The sequence below is a fragment of the Petromyzon marinus genome (genome assembly GCF_048934315.1).
Source record: "Petromyzon marinus isolate PM22_M1 ecotype Great Lakes invasive population chromosome 76 unlocalized genomic scaffold, UKy_Petmar_22M1.pri1.0 chr76_unloc.3, whole genome shotgun sequence".
Lineage (NCBI taxonomy): Eukaryota > Metazoa > Chordata > Hyperoartia > Petromyzontiformes > Petromyzontidae > Petromyzon > Petromyzon marinus.
The window spans coordinates 658991-680296 of record NW_027422620.1 but is presented as its reverse complement, the minus strand read 5'-3'; the positions used below and the strand labels follow the sequence as shown (position 1 = coordinate 680296).

The following is a 21306-nucleotide window of genomic DNA, read 5'->3' as shown; positions in this document are numbered from 1 at the left end:
ACAGTACAGCGTTACCATCCGCGGCGAACTACCCGAATGTTTACTGCCAGTGGAGGAATCCGAAGAGCCGCAAAGCTCCTTGACGGGTGTCCGGCGATATAAGAGAGGAGTCGTGAACTTTGTGGGATTGTGACAAGTTTAATAATGAAGAGCGGAGCGAGAGGCGACATTTCCTCGCCCGGGTTCACGCCCTCCTCCTCCTCGTGTGGTGCTGCTGGTGGTGGTTATACAAAACGGATTAAAATTATAGAATTTATATGAATGAAATGAAAAAAATTAAATAAAAAATATTAAATATAATATAACGTGCGAATAAGTATAAACATTTTTTTTAAAATACAATACTAAATATGAAATAATATAAAACAATTAAATATAAAACGTTAAATATGAGATAAATATAAAATCAAGTGTTAAATATAAAATGTAGACTAAATTAAAATAAAAAAATACGATATAAAAGCATAAATAAAATATTTAAATGTATACAAAAAAATATAAAATAAGAAATTTCAAATGTACATTTTAAAATAAAAATATAAGCTAATAAAATGTATACAAATCAAGAAATAAAAAAATATGAGATCTAACAAAAAACTGACTAATATAAAAACGTAAATTGTAAAATTATAAATATAAAAATATAAACCAAAAAAATATATAAAATCTAAACTAATAAATATAAAATGGTCAAACTGCCGATGCCCTTATATGGCGCGTGACGTCACCGCCATGGCGCCGCGCCACCGCTGAGGCGACCACTTTTTGTTGTTGGCGCGCTTTTCCCGCCACCTCCATCACCACCATCACCACCCACCTCATCACCCCCCCCTCCTTGTCACCCCGCTCCTCCTCCACCTCGTCGTCAACCCGCCACCAAGTCGAGCCCCGCTCCCTCTTTGCAGGGACCAGGCGAAGACTTCGGTGCCCTCTTCCCCCCACCCCCCCATCAGCCGAGAGCGGGCGGCGCGTAGAAGCCTGTGCAGTGTAGGCCGCGCTAGACTTGCCCGCTGCGCCAGGCCACCGCCTCAGCCTTTACAACATTCTCGAGACTTTAGTTTTTTTTTAAAAAAAACACCCTCTGCATAACAACAACAGCGACGTTAGCGAGGAGGAGAGTGCGCGACGTCGTGACGGTGATAGAAGCCCGCGGGAGTCAGCTGCGATGCTGCCGATGCCGATGCCGCCGCCGCTGCTACAGCCGCAGCGATATCCTTGCAGCCCGTGAGGAGAGGCCTCGACCAGGTAAAGATTTAAAACATGTTGGTTCAACAGCAACAACGGTAGTAAAAGGAGGCTTTCGCGACCTGTATCATACGTAATATAGGTTGCTTCTTGGGGTGAGGGGGGGGAGAGAGATCATGTAAATGTTGTGGCGTTAAACTTCGCCTTCACCCGACTGACAATTCGTACGGTTTGTGTCACGTAAACAGAACGTGACAATTCGTTACTTGTGCGGCACACCGGTGTGTTGGAGAGTAAATCTACAACAATTACAATCTGTGTGTGTGTGTTGGAGAGTAAATCTACAACAATTACAATCTGTGTGTGTGTTGGAGAGTAAATCTACAACAATTACAATCTGTGTGTGTGTTGGAGAGTAAATTTACAACAATTACAATCAGTGTGTGTGTTGGAGAGTAAATCTACAACAATTACAATCTATGTGTGTGTTGGAGAGTAAATCTACAACAGTTACAATCTGTGTGTGCGTTGGAGAGTAAATCTACAACAATTACAATCTGTGTGTGTGTTGTAGAGTAAATCTACAACAATTACAATCAGTGTGTGTGTTGGAGAGTAAATCTACAACAATTACAATCTGTGTGTATATTGGAGAGTAAATCTACAACAATTACAATCTGTGTGTGTTGGAGAGTAACCCCACAACAATTACAATCTGTGTGTGTGTGTTGGAGAGTAAATCTACAACAATTACAATCTGTGTGTGTGTTGGAGAGTAAATCTACAACAGTTACAATCTGTGTGTGTGTTGGAGAGTAAATCTACAACAATTACAATCTGTGTGTGTGTTGGAGAGTAACCCCACAACAATTACAATCTGTGTGTGTGTTGGAGAGTAAATCTACAACAATTACAATCTGTGTGTGTGTTGGAGAGTAAATCTACAACAATTACAATCAGTGTGTGTGTTGGAGAGTAAATCTACAACAATTACAATCTGTGTGTATGTTGGAGAGTAAATCTACAACAATTACAATCTGTGTGTGTTGGAGAGTAACCCCACAACAATTACAATCTGTGTGTGTGTTGGAGAGTAAATCTACAATTACAATCTGTGTGTGTGTGTTGGAGAGTAAATCTACAACAATTACAATCAGTGTGTGTGTTGGAGAGTAAATCTACAACAATTACAATCTGTGTGTGTGTTGGAGAGTAAATCTACAACAATTACAATCTGTGTGTGTGTTGGAGAGTAAATCTACAACAATTACAATCTGTGTGTGTGTATTGGAGAGTAAACCCACAACAATTACAATCTGTGTGTGTGTTGGAGAGTAATCTCACAATTACAATCTGTGTGTGTGTGTTGGAGAGTAAATCTACAACATTTACAATTTGTATGTGTGTGTTGGAGAGTAAACCCACAACAATTACAATCAGTGTGTGTGTGTTGAAGAGTAAATCTACAACAATTACAATCTGTGTGTATATTGGAGAGTAAATCTACAACAATTACAATCTGTGTGTGTGTGTTGGAGAGTAAATCCACAACAATTACAATCTGTGTGTGTGTTGGAGAGTAAATCCACAACAATTACAATCTGTGTGTGTGTTGGAGAGTAAATCCACAACAATTACAATCTGTGTGTGTGTTGGAGAATAAATCTACAACAATTACAATCTGTATGTGTGTGTTGGAGAGTAAATCTACAACAATTACAATCTGTGTGTGTTGGAGAGTAACCCCACAACAATTACAATCTGTGTGTGTGTTGGAGAGTAAATCTACAACAATTACAATCTGTGTGTGTGTTGGAGAGTAAATCTACAACAATTACAATCTCTGTGTATGTTGGAGAGTAAATCTACAACAATTACAATCTGTGTGTGTGTGTTGGAGAGTAACCCCACAACAATTACAATCTGTGTGTGTGTTGGAGAGTAAATCTACAACAATTACAATCTGTGTGTGTGTGTTGGAGAGTAAATCTACAACAATTACAATCAGTGTGTGTGTTGGAGAGTAAATCTACAACAATTACAATCTGTGTGTATGTTGGAGAGTAAATCTACAACAATTACAATCTGTGTGTGTTGGAGAGTAACCCCACAACAATTACAATCTGTGTGTGTGTTGGAGAGTAAATCTACAACAATTACAATCTGTGCGTGTGTGTTGGAGAGTAAATCTACAACAATTACAATCAGTGTGTGTGTTGGAGAGTAAATCTACAACAATTACAATCTGTGTGTGTGTTGGAGAGTAAATCTACAACAGTTACAATCTGTGTGTGTGTTGGAGAGTAAATCCACAACAATTACAATCTGTGTGTGTGTTAGAGAGTAAATCTACAACAATTACAATATGTGTGTGTGTTGGAGAGTAAACCCACAACAATTACAATCTGTGTGTGTGTTGGAGAGTTAACCCACAACAATTACAATCTGTGTGTGTGTTGGAGAGTAAACCCACAACAATTACAATCTGTGTGTGTTGGAGAGTTAACCCACAACAATTACAATCTGTGTGTGTTGGAGAGTAAATGTACAACAATTACAATCTGTGTGTGTGTGTTGGAGAGTAAATCTACAACAATTACAATCTGTGTGTGTGTTGGAGAGTAAATCTACAACAATTACAATCTGTGTGTGTGTGTTGGAGAGTAAATCTACAACAATTACAATCAGTGTGTGTGTTGGAGAGTAAATCTACAACAATTACAATCTGTGTGTGTGTGTTAGAGAGTAAACCCACAACAATTACAATCTGTGTGTGTGTGTTAGAGAGTAAACCCACAACAATTACAATCTGTGTGTGTGTATTGGAGAGTAAATCTACAACATTTACAATTTGTGTTGGAGAGAAAATGCACAACAATAACAATCTGTATGTGTGTTGGAGAAAACACAGTCCACATTTGAAATGTTATTTTTGTAAATGTGGGTTTACTCTGCAACACACCGGTTAGTGCTGAGCTAGTAACGAATTGACACATTCTGTTTACGTGACAACCCCCTTACTAATTGGCTGTGTCGGGTGGTGGCGCGTTTAACGACACAACATTTATATTTACGCGATCTAACCCAAAAAAAACGACCTATGTTATGGATTTCAACTTTCACAAACCACCTCCCACTCACCCATCCTTAAACTTTGCCTGCTAGAACTTCTTGCCGCTGTTAATTTGGCATCGGCGTTGTTTCAATTGTGCAATGTGGGTGAACACGCCTTCCCCTATGTTTGTGTGCAGTTCAGGTTGTTGTGGTGGTGGTGGTGATATTTTAGTTTGGCCGGATAGAGGGAGCTAAACGGGCATGGCAGAGGCTAGAGAAGAGAAGGAGTGATGTGGTACAAGAGGAAGTGGAGCTGAGTGGACTTGCCGATGACTGGCACCAGCGGTGTCAAGATCGGCCTCTGTGAAGGAGGAGGCTTGTGCAGGACGCTGCTGGGCAATTGGAGGCAGGCGCCCTCCAGCAACAACGGAGGGCAGAGGAGCGACGCTCACAACAACGAGCAGATTGCTGGGCGGCTAAAGCACAGCAAGTTGGCACAGTAAGGGGCATAGGTGGTGCATCAGTCAGTCATCTCAGTCAGTGGGCATTCCACACTTCACGTGGCCTCAACGTGCACATAGCCTGGCACAGGTGTTGTGGTGATGTCACCGCCACTTAGTGGCGAATAGCAGGTGTTGGTGGTGGTGCTGCCCTCCCACCCCCTCTGCGTGTGTCACAGTGTCGGCCTTCATAGGTGCTGCCACTACTCGCTAATGCCACCTGCCTCACAGTCTGTTCAGGCAATATGGGGGCGGAGGATCTTTGGTGGAGGAGGGGGATTAGGAGGAGATGGAGCGAACAAACCTCGGATTGAGATTCCCTTGAGGGAGAGGAGCGGGCTGAGCTGAGCTGAGCGCCTAGTTGTGACCAGCTCGGGGTTACTGTCGTCAAAGGGAAAGCATTGGTTTTGTGTTGCGTGTGCTAATGTTCGTACTTTATAATGCAAGCATGCGTTCGTGTTAATTTGTATTTACAATGTCGTGTCTGTGGGTTGCAAACACTTGGGAGTGTTGTACAGAATAAGCCTACTTGGTGCAGTCGGTCAATTGGACCTACAGCGATCGTTTGCTAAACTCTTGAACATTTACAGGGCATTGTATGGTGCGGATAATGCGATTCAACCTTCATACGTGCTTGAGCTTGTATAAACTTAATGCGAAGTAAAATATTGACTTAAAGCTTTCGCGACTGCAGGAATTCATATTCTTTGGGTCTTTCGGTGAAGTGACGTTGATAGGTTCAAAGAAAATAACAAAAAGTGTCAAAAAGCTACGACCTTTCGACCGCAACACAAGCGTTCGTCATCAGGGGAAAAAAACCCGCTCGTCTTGCGATCAAAACGCCGTGGTATTTTTTGTTGTTATATTTTGTTATTTTCTTTTGAACTTATTAACGTGACTTTACCAAGAGACCCGAAGAATATGAATGCGAAGTTATTTGTAGTGGATGCATTCGAGAGCTTGTGTGTGTCTCCGTGCGTGCACTTGCAGCACCATGAAGAAGGGCAGGAATTCATGTTCGAGTGACGAATCGGACGGTGAGTGTGCGCCTCTCCGCTCGTGGGTGTCCGGGCTTCGTCGCGCGGAGGCGGCTGCGTTTGTCCGGATCACGTGGCCCGCACGCCAACCCACCGCACGCTGCCCGGCGGAGCTTGTGTCTTTTTTGCCGGATGGAGGGGGGCTGAACGGGCGCGGCGCCGGCTGAAGGGGAGAGGTTGGGGGGGGGGGGGGGGGGCCCTATGACGTGGGGCCGAGCGGACTTTGCCGGGCGGCTAAAACGCAGCGAGTCGGCACTGTGAGGGGGGGGCAGAGTTGGGCCATTCATCTCAGCCGATTGCACCTGCCTGGGGCTACTCTCTGTCCCGTGACCTCCTGCCCGCAAGACTTCGGCACGGCGCAAGTGCACCTAGGCTGGCACAAGTGCCGTGGTGACATCACCGTCACTTAGTGGCAAATGGCGGCTGTGAGCGTGTTGGCGAACGTGTGCGCGCGTGTGTAGCGCTAATATCTGAACCCTTCACGAGCCCCCCCCCCCATGTCGACTTCGCCTGAAATGAGTTCCTGGTATGTGGGTCTGTGAATAAAACATCAGCACTGGGGAGACAAAGGCGGCCAGGATGGGTGCGGTGGCAACCAGGAAGGGCGTGGTGCAGACCACGCCACTCCCTCGTGGTGCCGGCCCTCGTAGTGCTGCTGCTCGCCAACAGCGCTTGCTGCTACACGGGGGGGGGGGGGGGGGATCTGTGTCGACTGCGTCTGTCTGTCCGCGTTTGTATCCCCTGTACGCAGGTGCTGCCGCTGTTCCCTCTTGGCCACCACCGCCCTCATCGTCCTCTTCCAAGCAGCAACAGCATCACCCTCACCAACATCACCCTCCTCACCCTCCTCACCCTCCTCACCACCACCAGCAGCCTCAACTCAAATCACGATCCCACCGATTCTCGTCGTCGTCGTCGTCGACCGCCATCGCCGCAGCAGCAGCGACGATGACGCCGTCGGCGACGTCATCATCGGCCGCGGTGGCCGTGGCGACGGTGACATCGCCGCCGCCGCCGCCGCCGCCACCGACGCCGTCGTCATCTTCGTCTCACCGCCCGGCGGAGGTTTACCGCAAGGACCTCATCAGCGCCATGAAGGTGCCGGACTCGGCGCAGCTGGGCCCCGGCGAATATTACGTCATGGCGGACGCCTGGAAGCCCGAGTGGGAGAAGGGGGTGCAGGTGCCTGTGTGCAGCGAGCAGGACTACCCGGAGCCCAGCGTCAGGTGCGAGCCGCCCCCTCCCTGCCCGTGTCTCTCCCCCGTGTCTCCGCTCACCTGCCCTGTGTCTCCCCCTTCTCACCCCTCACCTTCCCCGTGTCTCCCCCATTTCACCCCTCACCTTCCCCGTGTCTCCGCTCACCTTCCCCGTGTCTCCCCCTTCTCACCCCTCACCTTCCCCGCGTCTCCCCCACGTCTCCCCCGCGTCTCCCCCGTGTCTCCGCTCACCTTCCCCGTGTCTCCCCCGTGTCTCCGCTCACCTTCTCCGCGTCTCCCCCGTGTCTCCGCTCACCTTCCCCGTGTCTCCCCCATGTCTCCGCTCACCTTCCCCGTGTCTCCCCCGTGTCTCCTCTCACCTTCCCCGTGTCTCCCCCGTGTCTCCGCTCACCTTCCCCGCGTCTCCCCCGTGTCTCCCCCGTGTCTTCGCTCTCCTTCCACGCGTCTCCCACGTGCGTCTCCTCCCGCGTGCATCTCTTCTCATGGTCCCCCCCCCCTGTTTCTCGCCCCAGGATACTGGCGGAGCGCGAGAAAGCCGTGACGTTTGCACGGACCAGGAAGTATATCCAGATGTCGGACCTGGAGTCTCCAACACCCGGCTACGCCGACCTGCGCTCGCTCATCCAGGCAACCTGCCACTACGACCTGGACGATACCGACCTCTCCTGGCTACAGATGGCCAACCGCGAGCTCCAGCGCATGGGTGTGTGGGGTCTACACACACAACAACAACAACAACAACCGCCATTCGCCACTAAGTGGTGGTGACGTCACCACGGCGCTAGTGCCAGGCTATGGGCACGTTAAGGCCACATATACAGACACACTCCTACAGAGACACACACTCATACAGAGACACACTCATACAGAGACACTCCTATGGAGACACTCCTACAGAGACACACTCCTACAGAGACACACACTCGTACAGAGACGCACACACTCATACATATACACAACAACAACAACCGCCATTCGCCACCAAGTGGTGGTGACGTCACCACGGCGCTAGTGCCAGGCTATGGGCACGTTAAGGCCACATACAGAGACACACTCATACAGAGACACACACTCCTACAGAGACACACTCCTACGGAGACACTCCTACGGAGACACTCCTACAGAGACACACTCCTACAGAGACACACACTCCTACAGAGACACACACTCCTACAGAGACACACTCCTATGGAGACACTCCTACAGAGACACACACTCCTACAGAGACACACACTCGTACAGAGACACACACACTCATACATATACACAACAACAACAACTGCCATTCGCCACTAAGTGGTGGTGACGTCACCACGGCGCTAGTGCCAGGCTATGGGCACTTTAAGGCCACATATACAGAGACACACACTCCTACAGAGACACACACTCGTACAGAGACACACACTCGTACAGAGACACACTCCTACAGAGGCACACACTCGTACAGAGACACACACTCGTACAGAGACACACACACTCATACATATACACAACAACAACAACCGCCATTCGCCACTAAGTGGCGGTGATGTCACCAGGCTATGTGCACCTTGAGGCCACGTGAAGTGTCGAACGCCCGCTGGCAGGAAGTCACGGGGCAGACCCAGGTGCCACGGGTCGACTGACTGAGATAACTGGCTGATGCACCACCTGTGCCCCCTACTGTGCCAACTTGCTGTGCTTTAGCCACCCAGCGCCCCGCTCGTTGTTGTGAGCGTCGCTCCTCCGCCGTTGTTGTTGGAGGGCGACTACCTCCAACTGCCCAGTAGCGTCCTTCACGAGCCTCCTCCACAGAGGCCGATCTTGACACCGCTGGTACCATTCATCGGCAAGTCCACTCAGCTCCACGTCCTCCTGTACCACATCACTCCATCTCTTCTCTAGCCCCCTCTATCCGGCCGAACAAAAGCTGTTTTAGGCATGCGGTGACTGGGCATGCGGGCTACATGACCCAGCCAACGCAGCCTTGCCTGCCGGAGGAGCTCACCGATGGGACTTGGCCCAGATCTTTTAAGGATTTGTGAGCTCCTCACACAATCCAGCCTGGTTAAACCCAGGATGGATCGTAGGCAGGCCAGCCTAAAAGTTTCCAATCGGCGAAGATGTTCCATTAGGGGGGTCCACGTTTCGCAAGCGTAGAGAAGGGAGGGAATGACCGTGGCCGAGAAGACTTGAAGCTTCGTGCGGAGCGACAGACCAGGTAGCTTCCACACAGCGTTACGCAACCAATGAAAAGATAATGCCGCTCGACTGATTCTGAGTGAGACCTCTGCTGTCAAACCGAAGCCGGTCATGAGCACACTGCCCAGGTATGGGAAACTCTCCACTCTCTCCACAACTGCCCCATCACCGTTTGGGAGTTGTGGGGGTGGGTTGCTTGATGGTACAAAGCACCCAGGCAGGTGCTTAGTTTGGGTGGGGCTGATGGTAAGGCCCCACCTCTTAGTGGCACGCTCCAGTTTCAGCAGCAGCGTCTCCAACTCCTCCGCTGAATGAGCAGCTATTACCAAATCATCAGCATACATAACATGGTTGAGCAATAGGGAGCCATCCCTTGACCGCACCCGGGCATCGATCAGCCTTACATTGTATCTGTACCAGATGGAAATTCCTCTGGTACAGCCATCAAAGACTTCATGAACTACGTGGTCAAAAAATATGTTAAATAATGTGGGAGTTAGAGGACATCCCTGTCGCACCCCAAGGTGAACAGGGAATGGCTCCGACTCCCGGCCACGTAGTTTTACCCGGGCCCGCTCACCATCATGAAGGTCCTTAATGGTCATGAGCAGAGGGTCAGGGACTCCGAAAGCACGAGGAACAACCCAGAGCCCAGGCCTACTGATGGTATCATAGGCCTTGACCAGGTCAATAAAGCAGAGATGTAGGTCTTATTGGAATTCCCTACACCTCTGCTGTAGCAAACGGACAGAAAATATGGCATCTGTGCAGGACCGCCCTTTCCTGAAACCACATTGGGGCTCAGCAAGCCTCTCCTCAGCGTGCCTGGCAAGGCGATGTTGAATAATCCTTGCCAGGACCTTTTCCGGCACACTGAGGAGTGAGATGCCCCTGTAGGTGTTACATTCTGTGCGGTCCCCCTTAAAAAGGGGGACCACCAGGGCATCCTTCCAATCCTGCGAAACCCGTCTAGTGGCCCAGACTGTTGTTATGATGTCATGTAGGGCAGTCTATGCACAAACGCCACCCTCCCTCAGCATTTCGCTTGGGAGATCATCTCTGCCCGGTGCCTTTCCTGGTCTCAGACTCTGAATCGCCTTTAGTACTTCCTCAACAGATGGCACCTCAGCCAGCCACTCAAAGGGGGTGACTTCTTCCTCCAATATTTGAGGCACCACAGCCTCAGAAGGGTCATCCCCACTTTGTCCCACGATGTTTTCCAGGCTGAGGGATTTCCCCTCCCCCAGGACTTCACAGAAATGCTCAGCAAATCTGCAAACCTGTTCATGGGGGGCGGAGATTGGAGCACCGTATTTTGCCCTAAAGATGGTTCTAGGTGTGGCGCTGCAGGTAATTTTTTTGATGGAGTTAAATAGGGATTTGTGATCGCGGGCCACTGAGGCAGACTCCATCTCCTCAGCAACCCGCGACCACCACTCATTCTTGCAGCGCCTCACGGCTCTCCGAACCTCCGAGCGAAGGCTGTGGTAAGCCTCCTCATTCTCTGACGTGGGATGCTGTAGACGATTAGAGTGGGCCTGTCACTTTTTCTCTGCCATCCTGAACACCTCTGTCAGCCAGGGTCTCTGGGGAGGTCTATACCGTGTACCCAAAGCAGCCATTGCAGCTGCCTGAGTCACAGTCCTAAACCTCGCCCATTTACCTTCGACATCTGGAGGAGTGGGGGACAATGCCAACCCCAGCCACAAGCAATGATGAAATTCTTGCTTGCAACTTTCATCAGCTAGCTAAGACCAGGCCACCTTAGGTTGGAATGGGGTCCTGGGTGTACACCCACCACCAGAGTGGAAGAATGGCAGGCGCATCTTACAGATGACAAGTCGATGGTCAGAGGGCAGATCAGCTCCACGGTAGGTCCTAGTGTCAAGGACATGGGCCCGCATCCGTTGTTCCGTCACTATGTAGTCCAGCAGATGTTCTTGCTTGGACCCGGCATGCATCCATGATGTTGTGTGGATGCGCCGATGCCGGAACAGCGTGTTGGTAATTACAAGCCCATGGCTGCACAAAATCTAGCAGCCTCCTACCGTTGTTATTGAACTGATCTGGCCCATGCCTTCCAATCACTCCAGACCAGGTGCCAGCATCATGACCAACTCGGGCATTGAAGTCACCCAACAAGATGACTATCCCGAGGGGCCACTTTAGCCAGCACCAGTGACAGGAGGTCATAGAATGCATCTGACTCATCGGCTTTGCCTGCATCCCTCCACGGATGTTCGTCTTCGGTGGGGGCATAAGTAACCACGATCACCACTCCTCGCCTCCGGTTGATGGGAAGGCGAGCCCACAGTAGCCTGGGGCTTACAGCTTCCCATACCTCACCGCCACGCTCCCACGCCCCCTTCATTCTTTTTGTTCAGAAGAAGAGCCACTCCCCGTTGTTTGGTAGTCTCTTGCCCCGAGTAGAGGACTGTCCACCCCTCATGGTGGCAGGAGCCAGAGCCAGTCCACCGGACCTGAAAGCCACAGAGATCCAGGCGGTACCGGTCTAGCTCCCGATAGAGGAGTGGCAGCCTCTCCTCCGCAGTGAGCATTCGAACATTCCACGTGGCCATCCGTAGCGCCTTTTCGTTGTTTCTGGAGGAGCCCCGAGGGTAAAGATTCAATCGCCTGGCTTCGCCAAATGGGGTTTGGCCAGGAGACGAAGTTTCACCGTACCTGTGCCGGCCGACCGGTGCGGTGGCGTACTAAGCATCTCCTCCGCAAAGATCAGGGCGGCCGGGGCGAGTGGTGACAGTACCGTGATCCCCCCCCGACAACCGGCGGTTGCATGACGGCTACGCGGGCGGGGGGGGATGGTTGACCTTTGACCCGGCAGGGGAGCCGCGGGTGGACGAGGCTGCGGCGGAGCGCGTGATGGAGCGGCTGGAGCGGCGCTGCGAGGACCGCATGGCGGTGGCCATGGACACGGTGGAGGGCCTGGGCATCGAGTACGACGAGGACGTGGTGTGCGACGTGTGCCGCTCGCCCGACTGCGAGGAGGCCAACGAGATGGTGTTCTGTGACCGCTGCAACGTGTGTGTCCACCAGGTGAGCGTGGGTGGGTGAGTTGGTGGGTGGGTTGGTGGGTGGGTGGGTGAGTTGGTGGGTGGGTGGGTGAGTTGGTGGGTGGGTGGGTGAGTTGGTGGGTGGGTGAGTTGGTGGGTGGGTGGGTGGGTGAGTTGGTGGGTGGGTGGGTGGGTGGGTGGGTGAGTTGGTGGGTGGGTGGGTGAGTGAGATGGAGTTTTGTGACCGCTGCAACGTGTGTGTCCACCAGGTGAGCGTGGGTGGGTGGGTGGGTGAGTTGGGTGGGTGGGTGGGTGAGTTGGTGGGTGGGTGAGTTGGTGGGTGGGGGGGTGAGTTGGTGGGTGGGTGGGTGAGTGAGATGGAGTTTTGTGACCGCTGCAACGTGTGTGTCCACCAGGTGAGCATGGGTGGGTGGGTGGGTGAGTTGGTGGGTGGGTGGGTGAGTTGGTGGGTGGGTGGGTGAGTTGGTGGGTGGGTGAGTGAGATGGTGTTCTGTGACCACTGCAACGTGTGTGTCCACCAGGTGAGCGTGGGTGGGTGGGTGGGTGAGTTGGTGGGTGGGTGGGTGAGTTGGTGGGTGGGTGGGTGAGTTGGTGGGTGGGTGAGTTGGTGGGTGGGTGGGTGGGTGAGATGGTGTTCTGTGACCGCTGCAACGTGTGTGTCCACCAGGTGAGCGTGGGTGGGTGGGTGGGTGAGTTGGTGGTTGGGTGGGTGAGTTGGTGGGTGGGTGAGTTGGTGGGTGGGTGGGTGAGTTGGTGGGTGGGTGGATGAGTTGGTGGGTGGGTGGGTGAGTTGGTGGGTGGGTGGGTGAGTTGGTGGGTGGGTGGGTGAGTTGGTGGGTGGGTGGGTGAGATGGTGTTCTGTGACCGCTGCAATGTGTGTGTCCACCAGGTGAGCGTGGGTGGGTGAGTTGGTGAGTGGGTGAGTTGGTGGGTGGGTGGGTGGGTGAGTTGGTGGGTGGGTGGGTGGGTGAGTGAGATGGTGGGTGGGTGGGTGGGTGAGTTGGTGAGTGGGTGGGTGAGTTGGTGGGTGGGTGGGTGAGTTGGTGGGTGGGTGGGTGAGTGAGATGGTGTTCTGTGACTGCTGCAACGTGTGTGTCCACCAGGTGAGCGTGGGTGGGTGGGTGAGTTGGTGGGTGGTTGGGTGAGTTGGTGGGTGGTTGGGTGAGTTGGTGGGTGGGTGGGTGAGTTGTTGGGTGGGTGGGTGAGTTGGTGGGTGGGTGAGTTGGTGGGTGGGTGAGTTGGTGGGTGGGTGGGTGAGATGGTGTTCTGTGACCGCTGCAACGTGTGTGTCCACCAGGTGAGGGTGGGTGGGTGGGTGAGTTGGTGGGTGGTTGGGTGAGTTGGTGGGTGGGTGAGATGGTGGATGAGTTGGTGAGTGGGTGGGTGAGTTGGTGGGTGGATGGGTGAGTGAGATGGTGTTCTGTGACCGCTGCAACGTGTGTGTCCAACAGATGAGGGTGGGTGATTGGGTCGGAGGGTAAGTGGGTCGAGGGTGGGTGGGTGGATGAGTGAGTGGGTTAAATGGTGGGTAGGTGAGTGAATGAGTGGGTGGTTGAGTGTGTGGGTGGGTTAGAGGGTGGGTGATTGAGTGAATGAGTGGCTGGTTGAGTGAATGGGCGGTTGAGTGGGTGGGTGGGTGAGTGAATGAGTGGCTGGTTGAGTGAATGAGTGGCTGGTTGAGTGGGTGGGTGAGTGAATGAGTGGCTGGTTGAGTGAGTGAGTGGGTGGGTGGGTGAGTGAATGAGTGGCTGGTTGAGTGGGTGGGTGGGTGAGTGGGTGGGTGGGTGAGTGAGTGAATGAGTGGCTGGTTGAGTGAGTGGGTGGGTGAGTGAATGAGTGGCTGGTTGAGTGAGTGGGTGGGTGGGTGAGTGAATGAGTGGCTGGTTGAGTGGGTGGGTGGGTGGGTGAGTGAATGAGTGGCTGGTTTAGTGTGTGGGTGGGTTAGAGGTGGGTGAGTGAGTGAATGAGTGGCTGGTTGAGTGGGTGGGTGGGTGAGTGAATGAGTGGCTGGTTGAGTGAGTGAGTGGGTGAGTGAATGAGTGGCTGGTTGAGTAGGTGGGTGGGTGAGTGGGTGGGTGGGTGAGTGAGTGAATGAGTGGCTGGTTGAGTGAGTGGGTGGGTGAGTGAATGAGTGGCTGGTTGAGTGAGTGGGTGGGTGAGTGAATGAGTGGCTGGTTGAGTGGGTGGGTGGGTGAGTGAATGAGTGGCTGGTTGAGTGTGTGGGTGGGTTAGAGGGTGGGTGAGTGAGTGAATGAGTGGCTGGTTGAGTGAGTGGGTGAGTGAGTGAGTGAATGAGTGGCTGGTTGAGTGAGTGGGTGGGTGAGTGAATGAGTGGCTGGTTGAGTGGGTGGGTGGGTGGGTGGGTGAGTGAATGAGTGGCTGGTTGAGTGTGTGGGTGGGTTAGAGGGTGGGTGAGTGAGTGAATGAGTGGCTGGTTGAGTGGGTGGGTGGGTGGGTGAGTGAATGAGTGGCTGGTTGAGTGGGTGGGTGGGTGGGTGAGTGAATGAGTGGCTGGTTGAGTGAGTGAGTGGGTGAGTGAATGAGTGGCTGGTTGAGTGGGTGGGTGAGTGAATGAGTGGCTGGTTGAGTGGGTGGGTGGGTGAGTGAATGAGTGGCTGGTTGAGTGAGTGTGTGGGTGGGTGAGTGAATGAGTGGCTGGTTGAGTGGGTGGGTGGGTGAGTGAATGAGTGGCTGGTTGAGTGAGTGGGTGGGTGGGTGAGTGAATGAGTGGCTGGTTGAGTGGGTGGGTGGGTGAGTGAATGAGTGGCTGGTTGAGTGAGTGGGTGGGTGGGTGAGTGAATGAGTGGGTGGGTGGGTGAGTGAATGAGTGGCTGGTTGAGTGGGTGGGTGAGTGAATGAGTGGCTGGTTGAGTGGGTGGGTGAGTGAATGAGTGGCTGGTTGAGTGGGTGGGTGAGTGAATGAGTGGCTGGGTGGGTGGGTGGGTGAGTGAATGAGTGGCTGGTTGAGTGAGTGTGTGGGTGGGTGAGTGAATGAGTGGCTGGTTGAGTGGGTGGGTGGGTGAGTGAATGAGTGGCTGGTTGAGTGAGTGTGTGGGTGGGTGAGTGAATGAGTGGCTGGTTGAGTGGGTGGGTGGGTGAGTGAATGAGTGGCTGGTTGAGTGAGTGGGTGGGTGGGTGAGTGAATGAGTGGGTAGGTGGGTGAGTGAATGAGTGGCTGGTTGAGTGGGTGGGTGGGTGAGTGAATGAGTGGCTGGTTGAATGAGTGGGTGGGTGAGTGAATGAGTGGCTGGTTGAGTGGGTGGGTGGGTGGGTGAGTGAATGAGTGGCTGGTTGAGTGGGTGGGTGGGTGGGTGAGTGAATGAGTGGGTGGGTGGGTGAGTGAATGAGTGGCTGGTTGAGTGAGTGGGTGGGTGAGTGAATGAGTGGCTGGTTGAGTGAGTGGGTGGGTGGGTGAGTGAATGAGTGGCTGGTTGAGTGAGTGGGTGGGTGGGTGAGTGAATGAGTGGGTGGGTGAGTGAATGAGTAGCTGGTTGAGTGAGTGGGTGGGTGGGTGGGTGAGTGAATCAGTGGCTGGTTGAGTGGGTGAGTGAATGAGTGGCTGGTTGGGTGGGTGAGTGGGTAAGAGGGGTGGGTGGGCTAGAGGCTAAGTGGATGAGCGCGTGGGGTGAATGCTTGAGCGAGTGACTTGTTGGAGCAGGCTCACGAAGGACGCTCACAACAACGAGCGGAGCCGCCGGGTGGCTAAAATGCGGCAAGCTGGCATAGTTGGGGGGGGGGTACAGGTGGTGCGTCGGCCAGGAGTCATCTCAGTCGGTCAACCCACTGCACGCGATGGCCTCAAAGTGCACCTGGGCCAGGCACGGGCGCCGCGGTGACGTCGCCCAATGGCGCCTATTGTTGTTGTTGTCGAGTGGCCAAGGGAGGAGTGAGCGAGTGCCACATCTCTCGTTTTCCTATCTCACATCCCCCGTGTGCCCCCCGCCCATGCCCCCCCCGTTTCCCCCGTGTGCCCCCCCATGCCCCCCCCCGTGTGCCCCCCGCCCATGCCCCCCCCCCCGCCTTGTGCCCCGTGGGGCTGCCCGGCTGCTGAGCGCAGGCCTGCTACGGCATCCTCAAGGTGCCGGAGGGCAGCTGGCTGTGCCGCTCGTGCGCACTGGGCGTGCGGCCCCCCTGCCTGCTGTGCCCCAAGACTGGCGGCGCCATGAAGCCCACGCGCAGCGGCAGCAAGTGGGCGCACGTCAGCTGTGCCCTCTGGATCCCAGAGGTGGGACTCTGCGCACAACCTGCTCTACCACACTACCAACCACACTACCGCACTACCACACTACCAACCACACCACCACTCAACCAACCGCACTACCACACTACCTCCCACTCAACCAACCGCACTACAACACTACCAACCACACCACCACTCAACCAACCGCACTACCGCACTACCACCCACACTACCACTCAACCAACTGCACTACCGCACTACCACACTACCAACCACACTACCAACCACACTACCACTCTACCAACCGCACTACCACACTACCACCCACACTACCACTCAACCAACTGCACTACCGCACTACCACGCTACCAAGCACACTACCAACCACACTACCACTCTACCAACAGCACTACCACTCACACTACCAACCACACTACCAACCACACTACCACTCTACCAACCGCACTACCACTCTACCACCCACACTACCACTCAACCAACAGCACTACCACACTACCAACCACACTACCAACCACACTACCAACCACACTACCACTCTACCAACCGCACTACCACACTACCACCCACACTACCACTCAACCAACTGCACTACCGCACTACCACTCTACCACCCGCACTACCAACCACATTACCTCCCACACTACCACTCAACCAACAGCACTACCTACCACACTATCAACCACTCAACCAACCGCACTACCACACTACCAACCACACTACCACTCAACCAACCGCACTACCGCACTACCACACTACCAACCACACTACCACTCAACCAACCGCACTACCACACTACCACCCACACTACCACTCAACCAACAGCACTACCTACCACACTATCAACCACTCAACCAACCGCACTACCACACTACCAACCGCACTACCAACCACACTACCACTCAACCACCCACACTACCAACCACACTACCACACTACCAACCACTAAACTAACCACACTACCAACCACACTACCACACTACCAGCCACACTACCACACTACCAACCACACTACCAACCACACTACCACGCAACCAACAGCACTACCTACCACACTATCAACCACTCAACCAACTGCACTACCGCACTACCACACTACCAACCACACTACCAACCACACTACCACTCAACCAACCGCACTACCACACTACAACACTACCAACCACACTACCACTCAACCAACCGCACTACCACACTACCACCCACACTACCAACCACATTACCACACTACCACCCACACTACCAACCACACTACCACACTATCAACCACTCAACCAACTGCACTACCACACTACCAACTACACTACCACACTACGAACCACACTACCACTCAACCAACCGCACTACCACTCAACCAACCGCACTACCACACTACCACTCAACCAACCACACTAGCAACCACACTACCAACCACACTACCAACCACACTACCAACCACTACCAACCACTAAACTAACCACACTACCAACCACACTACCACACAACCAACTACACTGCCACACTACCACTCAACCAACCATACTACCAACCACTAAACTAACCACACTACCACACTACCAACCACACTACCAACTACACTTCCAACCACACTACCACTCAACCAACCACTAAACTAACCACACTACCAACCACACTAACACACTACCAACCACTCGACTTACCACACTACCATCCACACAATTACGTTAAAACAAACACACAAACAACCACACTACCAACCACACTACCACACTACCAACCACACTACCAACCACACTACCAACCACACAATTATGCTAAAACAAACACACAAACAACCACACAATCAACAACACATCCAACCACACTACCAACCACACTACCAACCACTCAACCAAACACAAACAACCACACAATCAACCACACTTCCAACCACACTACCAACCACACTACCAACCACACTACCAACCACTCAACCAACCACACAACCCACCGCACAGTCACTAAATCAACCGCACTACCGCTCAACCAACTACACTACCAATCAACCACACAACCAACCACACAACCACTCAAGCAACCACACAACCGCTCAACCAACCGCACAACCAACCACACAACCACTCAACCAACCACACAACCAATCAACCAACCACACAACCAACCACACAACCACTCAATCAACTGAACTGAACCGCGTTCTCCTGGCAGAGCCAGGGTACGGCTCCTCCTCGACATGGGTAGAAGGGAGTGAGATGGAACAGATGGAGATTAGTCCACCCACGTGGTAGAAGGGAGTGAGATGGAACAGATGGAGATTAGTCCACCCACAGGTAGAAGGGAGTGAGATGGAACAGATGGAGATTAGTCCACACACGGGTAGAAGGGAGAGAGATGGAACAGATGGAGATTAGTCCACCCACGTGGTAGAAGGGAGTGAGATGGAACAGATGGAGATTAGTCCACACAAGGTGTAGAAGAGAGTGAGATGGAACAGATGGTGATTAGTCCACACACGGGTAAAATGGAGTGAGATGGAACAGATGGAGATTAGTCCACCCACGGGTAGAAGGGAGTGAGATGGAACAGATGGAGATTAGTCCACCCACGTGGTAGAAGGGAGTGAGATGGAACAGATGGAGATTAGTCCACCCACAGGTAGAAGGGAGAGAGATGGAACAGATGGAAATTAGTCCACACACGGGTAGAAGGGAGTGAGATGGAACAGATGGAGATTAGCCCACACACGGTGTAGAAGGGAGTGAGATGGAACAGATGGAGATTAGTCCACACACGGGGTAGAAGGGAGTGAGATGGAACAGATGGAGATTAGACCACACACGTGGTAGAAGGGAGTGAGATGGAACAGATGGAGATTAGTCCACCCACGGGTAGAAGGGAGTGAGATGGAACAGATGGAGATTAGTCCACACACGGGTAGAAGGGAGGGAGATGGAACAGATGGAGATTAGTCCACACACGGTGTAGCAGGGAGTGAGATGGAACAGATGGAGATTAGTCCACACACGTGGTAGAAGGGAGTGAGATGGAACAGATGGAGATTAGTCCACACACGGTGTTAGAAGGCAGCAAGATGGAACAGATGGAGATTAGTCCACACTGCTGCTGTTACTGCCTTCTGGCAGAGCCAGGGGTACGGCCCCTTCCCCGATGCACACCCGCGCGTCGAAGGGAGTTCCACAGCTCGTCTGCGCGTGATCCGCCAACCCCCCCCCCCCCCCCCGTGTGCCGGTCGGTGCAGGTGAGCATCGGTTGTCCCGAGCGAATGGAGCCGGTAACGAAGATCTCTCAAATTCCGCCCAGCCGCTGGGCCCTCGTCTGCTCCCTCTGCCGCATCAAGACCGGGGCCTGCATCCAGGTGGGCCCAGCCGCACCGCCCTGTGAACGCTACGGCGTCGGTTTTACCGCAGCCTTGCCGCATTGTACCCTCGGCGTGACTTCATCATTGGCCGTGCGTTTTACGTCGCTGTTCGATTCGGTGCCGGTGAGTGAGTGCGTGCCCGCGCGTTCACGTGCGTGTCTGTGCGAGTGGTGACGCTGCTAAGGGTTAACACTGTTAGGTGTTAACGTGAGTGAGTGTGAACACTGTCAGGTGTTAACGTGAGTGAGTGTGAACCCTGTTAGGTGTTAACGTGAGTGAGCGTGAACACTGTTAGGTGTTAACGTGAGTGTGAACCCTGTTAAGTGTTAATGTGAGCCTGAACCCTGTCAGGTGTTAACGTGAGTGAGTGTGAACCCTGTCAGGTGTTAACGTGAGTGAGTGTGAACCCTGTTAGGTGTTAACGTGAGTGAGTGTGAACCCTGTCAGGTGTTAACGTGAGTGAGTGTGAACCCTGTTAAGTGTTAACGTGAGTGAGTGTGAACACTGTCAGGTGTTAACGTGAGTGTGAACACTGTCAGGTGTTAACGTGAGTGAGTGTGAACCCTGTTAGGTGTTAACGTGAGTGAGTGTGAACCCTGTCAGGTGTTAACGTGAGTGTGAACACTGTCAGGTGTTAACGTGAGTGAGTGTGAACCCTGTCAGGTGTTAACGTGAGTGAGCGTGAACACTGTCAGGTGTTAACGTGAGTGAGCGTGAACACTGTCAGGTGTTAACGTGAGTGAGTGTGAACACTGTCAGGTGTTAACGTGAGTGTGAACCCTGTCACGTGTTAACGTGAGTGAGCGTGAACCCTGTCAGGTGTTAACGTGAGTGTGAACCCTGTCAGGTGTTAACGTGATTGTGAACACTGTCAGGTGTTAACGTGATTGTGAACACTGTCAGGTGTTCACGTGAGTGAGCGTGAACACTGTCAAGTGTTAACGTGAGTGTGAACCCTGTTAGGTGTTAACGTGAGTGAGCGTGAACACTGTTAGGTGTTAACGTGAGTGAGTGTGAACCCTGTCAGGTGTTAACGTGAGTGAGTGTGAACACTGTCAGGTGTTAACGTGAGTGAGTGTGAACCCTGTCAGGTGTTAATGTGAGTGAGCGTGAACACTGTTAGGTGTTAACGTGAGTGTGAACACTGTTAAGTGTTAACGTGAGTGAGTGTGAACCCTGTCAGGTGTTAACGTGAGTGTGAACACTGTTAAGTGTTAACGTGAGTGAGTGTGAACACTGTCAGGTGTTAACGTGAGTGAGTGTGAACCCTGTCAGGTGTTAACGTGAGTGAGCGTGAACACTGTTAGGTGTTAACGTGAGTGTGAACACTGTTAAGTGTTAATGTGAGTGAGTGTGAACCCTGTCAGGTGTTAACGTGAGTGTGAACCCTGTTAAGTGTTAACGTGAGTGAGTGTGAACACTGTCAGGTGTTAACGTGAGTGAGTGTGAACCCTGTCAGGTGTTAACGTGAGTGAGTGTGAACCCTGTCAGGTGTTAACGTGAGTGTGAACCCTGTTAGGTGTTAACGTGAGTGAGTGTGAACCCTGTCAGGTGTTAATGTG

At 52.5% G+C, this 21306-nt stretch overlaps 1 protein-coding gene across 1 annotated transcript in view; it reads left to right on the top strand.

The window, feature by feature from the left end:
* Positions 1 to 508: 508 nt before the first annotated feature.
* The window catches only part of LOC116958344 (protein Jade-3-like), a 32391-nt gene continuing 11593 nt past the window's right edge, over positions 509 to 21306 (top strand). The window contains exons 1-7 of the mRNA XM_076058568.1: positions 509 to 1245; positions 5730 to 5776; positions 6528 to 7002; positions 7506 to 7696; positions 12017 to 12228; positions 16264 to 16431; positions 19625 to 19741. Coding sequence (XP_075914683.1) covers positions 5734 to 5776; positions 6528 to 7002; positions 7506 to 7696; positions 12017 to 12228; positions 16264 to 16431; positions 19625 to 19741 — 1206 coding nt within the window. The 5' untranslated portion in view covers positions 509 to 1245; positions 5730 to 5733. The remainder of the gene's footprint in view (positions 1246 to 5729; positions 5777 to 6527; positions 7003 to 7505; positions 7697 to 12016; positions 12229 to 16263; positions 16432 to 19624; positions 19742 to 21306) is intronic.